Source organism: Rhinolophus ferrumequinum, chromosome X, assembly GCF_004115265.2.
Source record: "Rhinolophus ferrumequinum isolate MPI-CBG mRhiFer1 chromosome X, mRhiFer1_v1.p, whole genome shotgun sequence".
NCBI classification, from domain to species: domain Eukaryota; kingdom Metazoa; phylum Chordata; class Mammalia; order Chiroptera; family Rhinolophidae; genus Rhinolophus; species Rhinolophus ferrumequinum.
Genome location: NC_046284.1, coordinates 25,771,251 through 25,783,752, shown reverse-complemented (window position 1 = coordinate 25,783,752; position 12,502 = coordinate 25,771,251). Strand labels below are relative to the sequence as shown.

Sequence of the window (12,502 nt, the reverse complement as noted above, 5' to 3'; positions counted from 1 at the left end):
CAAAATATATATAAAGAACTCATACAACTCAACAACAGAAAAACAAACAACCCAATTGATAAATGGGCAGAGGACCTGAAGAGACATTTCTCGAAGAGGAGAAACAAATGGCAAATAGACATATGAAAAAATGCTCAACATCACTAATCATCAGAGAAACGCAAATAAAAACCACAATGATATCACCTCACACCAGTTAGAATGGCTATCATCAACAAGACAAAGAGTAACAAGTGTTTGAGAGGCTGTTGGGAAACCGGTACCCTCATACACTGTTGCTGGCAATGCAGACTGGTGCAGCCGCTATGGAAGGCAGTGTGGAGGTTCCTCAGAAAATTAAGAATATAATTACCATAGGACCCAGCAATCCCTCTCCTGGGTATCTACCCAAAAAATCTAAAAGCATTTATCCATAAAGACATATGTGCTCCAATGTTCATTGCAGCTTTATTTATGGTGGACAAGACATGGAAACAACCAAAGTGTCCTTCCATAAATGATTGGATAAAGAAGTTGTGGTATGTATCATGTATGCAGAATTGGAATACTATTCTGCCATACAAAAAGATGAAATAGTACCATTTGTGACAACATTCTTGAGATTATGCTGAGCGAAATGAGTCAGACAGAAAAAGTAGAGAACCAAATGGTTTCACTCATATGTGGTATACAAAACTGAAAACAACAAAAGAACAAGACAAACAAATGAAGAAACAAAAACTCATAGACACAGAAGATAGTTTAGTGCTTACCAGAGTGTAAAGGGTGGGGAGGGGATGGTACATGAGGGTAAAGGAGGTCACATACATGGTGATGGAAAGAGAACTGATTCTGGGTGGTGAACACACAATGTGATAAATAGATGATGTATTACAGAATTGTACACCTGAATTCTATGTAAATTTACTAACAATTGTCACTCTAATAAACTTTAATTAAAAAAATCATTTCTATGTATGTTAATACCGTGGTCTTGACAACATATTGTCACATAGGTCTTCCTCATTCTTTTTAACTACGTACTGCCACTGTTAATATATGTCAAGATAGACTGTAGAGTCAAAATTACTTAAAGGCACATAATAGCATACATAGTATGATTTTATTTAGAAATAATTTATTTTGTCTATACACAAAAATGTTTGTGATTATGTATACCAAACCAACAATAGTAATTATCTCCTTAAATGAGGAAAAAACACTGTATTTCTACTTTAGTAACACTTTTATTGTATATTGTTCTTTTTTACTATGGGCACGTATTACTTTAAAAAATGATAATTGTTTTTTAAAGATGTGCCCACCTCTACCTTTCTCACCCTTTCTCTTGAAGCAAGGTTATAAGTACATAAGCCACAGATACTACTGGTATCACTTGCAACAGCAATACTTACTTTTTGGTTGAAAAGGTTTGTTGTCGTCCATCAAGTTTCAGAGTCACCTAAGCACCAACATATGACACCAATGAATTTTATGAATTACTTTAACACCAAATATTGAAGCATGAAACTCAAGATTCCTAATTCTTTGAGTATGATTTTGATCTGGAGCAAACTCACCATGTGACTCCAGACAGGTAGCAAGTTAGGTGTTCGTTTTCTGCCCTATAAAATAAAGATACCTACGATTAGGGTGGATTTGTTAAATTAAGTGTACACACATTTAACACTTCTACAAAAAGCTTACCATTTGAGTTTGATGTGCTTGATATATACACACTACTTACTTTCCATAATTGGTTCATTTCTGAATGAATGCAAATTTAGTAAATAAAATGAATGCATTAAAATTTATTACTTGAAGAATCTGATGAATTATTAAATTACAAATAATCTTTGTAAGGCATCCTTTGAAAGGCATCCTTTTGTAAAGATGAGTAATCACCCTATAAATTATGTTTTAGTATGTCTGAATTTTGAAATGCTAAGTGACATTAATCTTTAACTGTTTCTTATTTTTCACATCAGAAATAAATGTAGTTATTATTATAAAAAAATATGTTCCAAGAAATTTTTAGTTCACATTTTTTGTTTGTTTTTTATTTTTCGGCGCCGCACGGGCCCCGGGGGCCAAAAATAATCGGGGCTCTGGAGAGAGGAGGGTCCGGGCAGCACAGATATCGGCCTCGAGGGGGGGTTGGGGGCGGCCGATGCAACGGATTGCGAAGCGGCGCCGGCAACCGGTGCTGCGGCCGGCAGCTGAAAAATGGCTCCAGGAAGCTGCTTATATTTTATTTTTTATCAACACTTAGAAACAGAAAAATAGTTAGATAAATTTCATCATAGATTAATTTATTAAAAAATATTTACTCGTTGCCTTCTGTGCTCAAGGTAATGTGCTCAGTTCTAGGGAAAAAATTAAGACGAATAAATCATAGTCCTTGCCTTCAGCAGTTTACAATCTTATATGTCTATGGTTCTTTGGGCTTTTAAAAAAGCTGTTACACTAAACATTATTAAAAAAAAAAACCCATTTAGCTTCTTTAAACAGGAATTTGTGTTCTGAATTCTCATGCACATACTACATATTTACATACAAAATAAACATACTTTAAAAAGCTTTTTCAGTTATAAACCAAAGAAGTAAAAAAAATTAGACATCACAAATACAAAGTGTTAGGATAAACTGCTAATTGAGTCTTCATATTTGTCTTTATCCTTAGACTGCAAAAGCAAACTTTCCTGTTTTTTTTTCCCATTTCAAATTCCAAATTATTTAGACTGAATTAGACCAAAGGAGAGGGAACTACTTTAACTCCAGAAGAGGTTCCTGCTATAAATGTGTGACTTACTATTACAATCTCTAGTAAATTCAGTACTTAAGTAAGTTTCCCTAGTTCTGAGGTTTGACTATTCAAATCTTCTTAACTCAATTATTTGAATAGTTATCACTTGCCCTGCAACTACAATTAAGGTAATGCATATGTTAAATAGATGAATACATGACAATTCTTGCTCAGCATTAAGGACCTACTGCTGCCAATACACAATATTTTTTAAGAGTCACAACTGCACAGCCTATATGACTCATATAGAACACTTTTATTAAATGATCATGTAAAACATCTATTGGCACAAATACCCTAAAATTAGTACTAAATGTACTAGTATATATAAACAAGTCCTATCTACTGCCTATGACTACAGAGATGGCTTTTGGGGCCCATCGCAGCCAACAAGGAGCCTCAATTGGTACACTGACAAACACTTTAAAGAGTCAGAAATCCTCAGATGCCATTTAGAATTATAACTTCAGTTTAAAGCTGTGCTCCCCAATAAGGTAGTTGAGCCCTCCAAAACTATCACCACAAAACCTCTCAAGTCATCACCTCAGAGTTTTGGTGGCAGGGCAAATAATTCTAGGGGAGATTAAATCATCTGTCAGAGAAATGCAATATCCAGCAAAACATGCAGTGAGCATCTTGGAGCTCCTATAATAGCAACTCCAGAGGTTCTCTAGGTCCTGCAACTCAAGAGTTGGCATCAAAATACGTAGAAGAGTAAAGAACTCGCCACTTCAGCTATTGAGGCAGGTAGAGACACTATGCTCAAATTTAATACACTGTTTCTATGGTGGTAGGGAATGAATTCCAAGTAATTGACTTCCAAGTAACTGACAAACACCTCTTTGGACACATCCATTCAGTTTTTGGTGACTGCCTGTCTAAATTATAATCATTTAATATTTTTTTGCTTTCACCTTTTATACATTTGAAATCCAACATTCTTTTAAGAGTTCATTCTACAAAAATTAAAAAAAATAATAATGGATTAAAATAGTTCAAATGGTAAATTGTATGTTATGTATAATTTACCACAAGAAAAATATTTTAAAAATGAATGGATACCATTTCACACCCACTAAGATGGCTATAATAAAAAAGACAAATAATAACAAGCGTTGGCAAGGATATGGAGAAATGGGAACCCTTATACATTGCTGGTGAGAATATGAAATGGTGCAGACACTGTGAAAAACACTTTGGCAATTCCTCACAAAGTTAAACATAAAATTACCATATGAATCAGCAATTCCACTCCTACCAAGAGAACTGAAAATATATGTCCACACAAAAACTTGTACAGAAATGTTCATAGCAGCATTACTGATAATAGCCAAAAAGTAGAAACCCAAATGTCTGGCTGATGAATAGGTAAACAAAATGTGATGTACCTATACTATGCAATAATATTCAGTCATAAAAAGGAATGAAGTACTGATACATACTACAATATGGATGGACCTGGAGAACATTATACTAAGTGAAAGAGCCAGTCAAAAAGACCACGTATTGTATGATTTCATTTATATGAACTTTCCAGAAACAGCAAATCCATAAAGACAGAAAGTAGAATAGTGGTTTCTTAGGGTAGGGAGGGTTTGGGAGAAATGGGGAGGGACTCCTAATGGGTATGGGGTTTCTTTTTGGGATGATGGACACATTTTAAAACTGTGGTGATGGTTGGACAGCACTATGAATATACTAAAACCATTGAATTATACACTTCAAATGGGTGAATTGTATGTTATATGAATTATATCTCAATAAGGCTGTTAAGAAAATAATAAGCTGGTAGGATATAAAGCTGGGAGTGGTGGAGTTACTATGTGGAGAAAGACTGCCTAAAAAGAAGCCAACCAAGAGAAGAGCAAAGCCATAAGACTCTGGGGTAGAGAAATAGAGGGTAGGGAAGGGAGACGTTCAAATTCTGATACCATTTAAACACCTGAAGCTAGCCATGCTTGAAGCATATTGACTACTAAGACATTTCAGTTAAGAGGAAATAATTGTTTATTTTTGAGCTAGGTTTCTGGTACTTGTATGGAAGAGCAATAACACATTTACCAATGGATTACTCCAACATTTTTTAAACTAACAAATCTCTGGGGAAAACATATATTCCAGATAGTGCAATTGAGTTCTAAAACAATATATTGTTTTGCTTTCTATCTAAAAAAATCAACATTAGCATGCTGTGGGAATCATCTAGATGGCCACCTTATAACTATGCTGTCCCATAATTTCAGTACTCATGGTTTTAAAAATTGAGATATAACTGACATATAACATTATATTAGTTTCAGGTGTACAACATAATGATTCAATTTATGTGTATTGTGATCACAATAAGTCTACTTAACATCCATCACCACAGTTACAATTTTTTTTCTTGTGATGAAAACTTTTAAGATCTACTCTCTTAGCAACTTTAAAATATTCAATAGTCTTATTAATTACAGTCAACACGCTGTACATTACATCCGCAGGACTTATTTTATAACTGGAAGTTTGTATCTTTTGACCACTTTCCCCCAATTCGCCCACCTCCCAACTCCCACCTCTGGCAACCACCAATTGTTCTCTGTATTATGAGTTTGTTTTTTTAGATTCCACATATAAGTGAGATCAAACAGTATTTTTCTTTCTGTAAGACTTATTACACTTAGCATAATGCCCTCAAGGTCCATCTATGTTATTGCAAATGTAGGATTTCCTTTTTTTATTTAACGACTCAATAATGTTCCATTGCATATATATACACATACACACATCTTCTCCATTCATCCCTCGATGGATGCTTATGTTGTTTCCATGTCTTGGCTATTGTAAATAATGCTGCAATAAACTTGGGGGTGCAGATATCCTTTCAAGTTAGTGTTTTTGTTTCCTTTGGATAAACACCCAGAAGTGGAATTGCTGGATCCTATCAGTACTCATGCTTTTGTCTGTATTTACTATTACTATTGCATTGTCACCAAGTACTATAACTTTTACTGCTGCTGGCTAATAAAAAAACATCACAGGGAGAAAATATCTAAATGATGCATTAGCACAATGACAATATGGTTAGCTATAGAAATGAAGGTATTGCAAAGTTTCAAATATAAAAATATTGGTATTGTTCAGATAAATATGAATTATAGGTATTAAAAGCTCAATAAAAGTAGGCAATAATTGTTTCAACAAAACATATTATTCATCCAATGTATTAAAGTTTATTCAAATAGCACTGATTTTGTAATTTTGATTATTTTGTTCTACAGTTGTGTAAGTGCTCTAAGAATATTTTAAAGATTTTAAGTAGGAGGGTGTCTGCAAAAACCTTTTTCTTATAACAGGAATTAACTTGTACAGTACAGTAAAAAAAAAAAAACTGGATTATACCCTTTGGTTCCTTAGACAATTTCACCAGCACCTAAGCAATTAACTCTCAAACCAGGTTTTGAGAACAAATCACATATGTGAAGTCGGACAACTAAGTTCGCGAACTCATCCTAGTTAAAGTGCTACACACCTCACTCCTGAATATCACTATGGTCACCTTCGAAGTACTCCCCTTGGGAAGCTATGCCAGCACCTAGTTCACCCTTCAAAGCAATTTTGAAAGCATCAGAGCTGTCATATTACCCTTGATATCCTGAATGTCATCAAAATGTCTTTTGATATTTCCTTTATCCTCAGGTAAAGTAAGTCATTGGGGGCCATATCCCGTGAGTAGGGAGGGCATTCCAATACAGTTATTTATTTACTGGCTAAAAGCTCACTCACAGACAGTGCATGTGTGCTGTTGCATTGTTGTGATGCAAGAGCCATGAATTGCTGGTGAAAAGTTCAGGTTGTTTTCGTGTAACTTTTTCACGCAGACTTTTCAGCACTTCCAAAGAGTAAACGTGGTTAACTGTTTGTCCAGTTGGTACAAATTCATAATGAATAATCCTGGTATCAAAAAATGTCAGCACCATTGTTGCAACAAGTTCGCGAACTTAATTGTCAGACTGCATAAATTAGAAGTCAAACAGGCTCACCATCTTTTTGTCCAAGTGGGAATTATTTGTTTTCGTGAAAGCCTGAACACATGAAGTCCCAGTACATTTTGAGAAGATATTTCTTTAATAAGTTTATTATTTTGCCCCTAATTTTAATTTTATTTAGGTTTTCAACTTTTGTCTCTATTTGTAGAAAATAGCTAGTTGACACTATGATTTAAAGTTCATTAGCATAATACTTTGCAAAGAGTGCCTATATTTTAAAACATTTTCTTTTCATTAAGTCTTTGGGATGGGGCACTATAGTAAACCTTACTTTCTGCAAAGTAATTTTCATATTATATTCAGGCTAAAGATTTTATCTATAAAAACATGCTTTTGTTGTAATTCATATGTAAAATAACATGGAAAAAAGACTAATGCATAATTGGCCTTTCAAAGCCAAACTATACATTTAATAAGTTTCATAAGATATCCTATAATTACTAATTCCTAAAATAACCCCAGGAAGTATTAATTCACACCTTATAGGAGTAAATTTTATACACTAGGGAAAATATCAAGTAAAAATATGGAGAACAATGATGGGAACACTGGACATAGGGGCTGAATAACTAAGTGGGAATTTGGAGCCTACCACTTTCTTGTTGCCAAATCTATAGAATATTTAATTCTATTAATATTAAGCTCTTTGAGCTTAGTTTTTCTATATGTAAAATGAACACATTCCTTGAAGCACTACTGGGAAAGCAAAGCACATGAAAAATTACCGTATAGTATTTTGCACTAAAAACAAAATTCTAGTTCATGTAACGAACTGTTAAAATACTGTCACAAATAAAGTATTACAGATAAATAGTTCTCAAACATTTTGATCTCAGGAGCTCTTTTCATTTTTAAAACTTATTAAGGACCTCGATGAGTTTTTCATTTATGTGGATTATATCTATTGAAACTTAACATATTAGAAATTGAAACTGTTAAAAAATTTAATATGTATTAGTTTACTTAAAGCAATAATAAGCCTAATACATTTTCATATAATTTTAATGAAAATAACTATTTTGTAGAACAAAAAAATAAGAAGAGTGGCATTTTTTTGCAAATGTCTACTATTTATCTTACTAAAAGACATTTGGATTCTTTAATCAGCTTCTGAAATGTATCTTGTGTATCTAAGCACATACAAACAAGCACACCATGTCTAAATCCTTATTAAATATCTAATAAATTTGGTTTCACTATTTCTTTACTAAGTTAACTGTAAAGTGAGTTAAGATATAAAAAATAAAATAAAAATGTTATAGTGATGACTATTTTTCTTGACATATTCAGGATTTAAAAAAAAAACACTCCTTAAAAGAAAACTGCTTTGCAGAGAATGAATCAAAAAAGTCTAGACATACACTTTTGATAGAAATCACTGAGTAAACCAAGTCTCCCTGAGTCATTATTTAAAACAACCTGACTGAAAACCAAAAATTTTTAAGTTGCTCTTGAAACAGGAAGACAGAAAAAAAAATTCAGAGTTATATATTTAATTAGTGAATAGGTTATAAATAGTATTTCTGATCTTTGGAAAGTTACGTTTGAAATAACATGTTTTCAATATAAATTTCCAATATTTTTATCTGTCACCAAAACTATGGATTACTTTCTATTTACAAAAATTGCTATTCATTCCGGTATTTCCCCTGTCCAATTAGTATAACAAAAGCAACAAAGAACATTTTGGTATAGTTCTAAATGTCCTCCTGAATAAGGAGAACAAATAAGAGAGAAGAGGAGGGACAGAATCATATATCCTTTCCCCCTTACTCACATCTTCAACTAAAAAAGCTGATGCTAAGTAGTAAAACACTGGGCTAAAGAAATTGATTGGACTAGAAAATGTAACTGAAGAAATAGGCTGAAAAGAGGAAGCTGAAATTTGGAGCCCTTTCAATATTAGAACTTTTTAAAACGGGTTATTCTTCAACTTTCCAACATGCTTGGAAATAATAACAATAGTATTTAAATACTAAAAAAGTTGAAAAGATATGAAGCCTTAAAAATAAAAATAGAAAAAAGGAGAATTGAAAATTTTTTAGGTGAGCCCCCTTGTTTATTCTTCTTTACCACCTCACTCCCGTAAAAAAATGGGACACAATACAGTAGATTGAATATTGGGTGAAGAGTTAGGAGACCTAAGTTTAAGAACCCATCCTATCAATTCTTAGCCATTATGACGTCAGTAAAGTTTTTTCCTTGAGGCTGTTTCCTCACCTTCTAAACAGTTTTATCAACACCCTATAGCTCACCTCAAAATGGGTGATATCAATGAATATACAAATACAAGCTACACATATAAAAATGCAATTGTAGTAGAATTTGTACTGATGTTAAAACACCAAGGGAATACGGCCCAACTTAATTTTATAAGCAAACCAGTGCCTTCATCCGTTGGTAAAGTTTATCCTTAAGAATACAGCTCGAGTTATCACCCCCTAAAGCAGGACATCGCACAAATGCTGACACTTTTGTAGTTTAAAACTCTATTTCTTGGTTTCAATTCTATGTTTAATGGCACTAAAAGACATTAAAACTCACAGTCCAAAACTGAATACAAAAAAGGCAAAATTTAAGTTCACATATTAAATAAAGAAAAACCTAAAAATACTTTGCAAACAAAGAGAATCCTTTGGATGAATCTCTCCCGTGATTGCAGAAGCTGGTGCACTTGACATTTCCTTTTGATATCTCCTTAATAAAAGCATCAAGACTTGAGATGAGTTGAGAGGAACTCCCTTCATGTCTAGAGAAGGGTAAAACCTCAGAATGAGATATTTTTTCCCCCGTTAAGTAAAACACACAAAGCTCAGTTAAAAAAAACACACACAAAATGTGTATCCAACTCTACCCCCCAGGGCTCTACTCCTCTAGACAATAACGGAATGGAACACGAATTCTATGACGGAGGAGCGAAGTCCCTTTGGCAAGAACAAGGGTATGAGCACTACAGGACCAGTAACCTGGGTGGGGGGAACCTGGACAGAAAAAAATGGGCCCAAGGGCCCCTGGAGCCTGAAAGTTTAGAACCCTCTCTGGTCTCCTTTCCTAAGACTTTAGAGACTTAGGGGTGGGCGGGTCTCGCCAGACATCGGTATCGAATGTACAAAAGACCAAAGAGAGTTGCCTCCAGAGAAAAAAGCCCAAATCAGTCTGGGGACAGACAGACACACAGGCCCCAGGACAGGAGGAGGCAGGGGCAGCGGCTCCACGCAGCCACGGCCTGAGCTGCCCGCCAAACCAAGCCGCCGAGCAGCCAGTCCCCCGATAGCCCTCCCCCACCAGCGCTGGCGCAAGATGGTGGCCCACCCAGCATCGCGCCACCGCGCCCGTCCCCTCCCCCGCGCCCGGGAGATCCCGGCGACCAACGCCGGCATCCAGATCCTCAACCTGCCTCCTTCCTCACCGCCAGGCCGCCACGGCTCCCCCAAAGGAAAACGGTCGCGGCCGCGCGCGCGCGAGAGAGAGAGAGAGAGAGAGAGACTGCCCGCTTTCGCGGTTTCTCGCAGCGCCGGCGGGGTGGTGGACACTTACCGCGAGCAGAACAGGTCGGCCAGACTGGGACTCTAACGAGGAAAAAGAGGAGGAGGAAAGGGAGGAGCGCGAAAACACCAGGCGGCAGCCAGCAACGGCAGCGGCCCCTGGTGATTCGCAGCTCAGAACGAGCGCCTCAGACCATGGCAGACGGATATAACCACACGCGCTGCCTCATGGGTAGACCCCAGCTTCTCCTCCCCCCCGCCCCTCCCCGCACATCCGGGTTTCTTTTCTAACAGACCAGGAGGGGGCTGGAGAGGACATGCGCAGAGCTTTACCCGTTCTCCGACGCAGCGGCGTTCCGGCCCCAGACGCGAGGCCGCCGGCGCCAATGCCGATCTTTTCCGTAAGCTTGCGGTCCAATCCGGGTTGCAATTCCAAACTCCGGTCTGTATCCAGTATCTGAGTACATGGAAACGTGAATTCTGGATCCTCCCTGAGTGAAAGGTTTAGAGACACCTATTTAAAAACAAAACAAAAAACTATGCCAAAGAGGTGAAGTCCTAAACTAGATGAGTAAAAGGAATAAAAGTCAGGTTAAATGATTGGTCAATTTCACTAAATTTGTTTTAAACATATGATTTTGCTTGCATGTTATTCCTGTCATATAGATGTCTATAATAGTTATTAAAATGTTAAGAAAAATATATTTACCAAAAAAAATCATTTGCTGAGACACTGCTTTTACAAACATTTTCTAAACATTGTGTTCTGAACAATAAGGAAAGTTTCCTCTCCCAATTTTTCTCACAAGTTCTATGGCAATAGGGGTCATTTTCTCAACAGTTACCCAGACTTAAAACCTTGTCTCAGTAGTTCCTTAACACACATGCAAGTTCAGTAAGTCACTGAATACTACCAATTCTATTTGGCTAGTTTCTTCTTTCTCATCTATACTTCCCTTTGCTACTACTGGCCCTGAAAATAAGCTTTACAAGAAAAGACAGTGAATGATCAAAATAACACACGTGGCAAGTTAAAAGTTCCAAAATCTTGGAGCATTTATAAATTGACCCCCACTTTTGGACAGGCAGATAAGCCCAGTGCTTTCTCCTTTGTTGTCAGTGGGAAATTTAAAACTAGCAAATCTACAGCTCATGATGGGGAGCTTTACCCTAGTCCCACCCTCTAGAGATTATGAAGTCCTAATTCACTCCCTCTTCCTCTCTCAAGCCAACCCAGACCAGTTTGAACCCCCCTGCTTTCTCAGGAGTCCCTTGGGTGATAAAATTTATCTCAGATTCTTTAAGTGTATAGGGTGTCAAGAGCCTCCACATCCGAACTAAAATTAGGAAGCGGAGCCTCAAATATGCCTCAGTGAGATGACCAGAAAACATTTATAAACCAAACAAAAATTCCAATCCACTTTACTATTTTTTCATGAAAAATATAACAGCCAAGAAGAGCAGAAAACGCTAGACAGCAAGTTTTCTCTCAAAAGAAAATGTACTCAAGAAGCCCAATTATCGTATAAAGAATGCCTGGTGAGAATGGAATCCACAGATTGGACATTGGATGATTTTGACTACTTTATCCTTAAAACTCTTCCCCAAGCTTTAAAAAAAAAACAACTCTTTCTTTTTACTCTTTTGACTAACTGGCCACATGTTCCTTTTTTTTCTTTTCTTTCTTTCATTTTTTTGTTTTTAGGACTTGCATTAAATTAGGATGTATGCCTGTATACCCTTTTTTGAACATTTTTAAAAATTTGAGATAAATTCACTTAAAAATGGCCATTTTAAAGTGTACAATACAGTGGTTTCTAATATATTTACAATGTTGTGTAACCATCACCACTATCTAACTGCAGAACATTTCCATCATCCCACAATAGAAATACCATACTTATTAATAGCCACTACCAATTCCCTCCAACCCACATCCCCTGGCAACGTTTAATCAACTTTGTTTCTCTACTGATTTGATTATTCTGGACATTGCACATAAATGGGATCATACAACATGTAGCTTTTTTTTTCTGTCTGTTTTCACATAGCATAATGTTTTAGAGGTAGATTTATCCATGTGGTAACATGAATCAAGACTTCATTCCTTTTTATGGCTTCATAATATTCCATTGTTTAGATATACCATTTTTTTTTGTTTTGGTCTGATTTATTTTGCTTAGCATAATAATTTCAAGATCCAT

General features: G+C 36.0%; 1 protein-coding gene across 4 annotated transcripts in view; it reads right to left on the bottom strand.

The window, feature by feature from the left end:
- The window catches only part of ZNF280C (zinc finger protein 280C), a 63,830-nt gene extending 53,308 nt beyond the window's left edge, over positions 1-10,522 (bottom strand). For 3 of the 4 annotated variants that reach the window (XM_033116209.1, XM_033116201.1, XM_033116225.1), the window contains exons 1-3: positions 10,351-10,522; positions 1,560-1,604; positions 1,395-1,441 (exon numbers count right to left, since the gene is read on the bottom strand). Coding sequence is in view for 2 of the 4 variants with exons in the window: in XM_033116201.1 (XP_032972092.1) it covers positions 1,395-1,425 (31 nt within the window). In the remaining 2 variants the exon portion in view is untranslated. The remainder of the gene's footprint in view (positions 1-1,394; positions 1,442-1,559; positions 1,605-10,350) is intronic. The other variant, XM_033116217.1, reaches the window with a different exon arrangement.
- Positions 10,523-12,502: the final 1,980 nt, after the last annotated feature.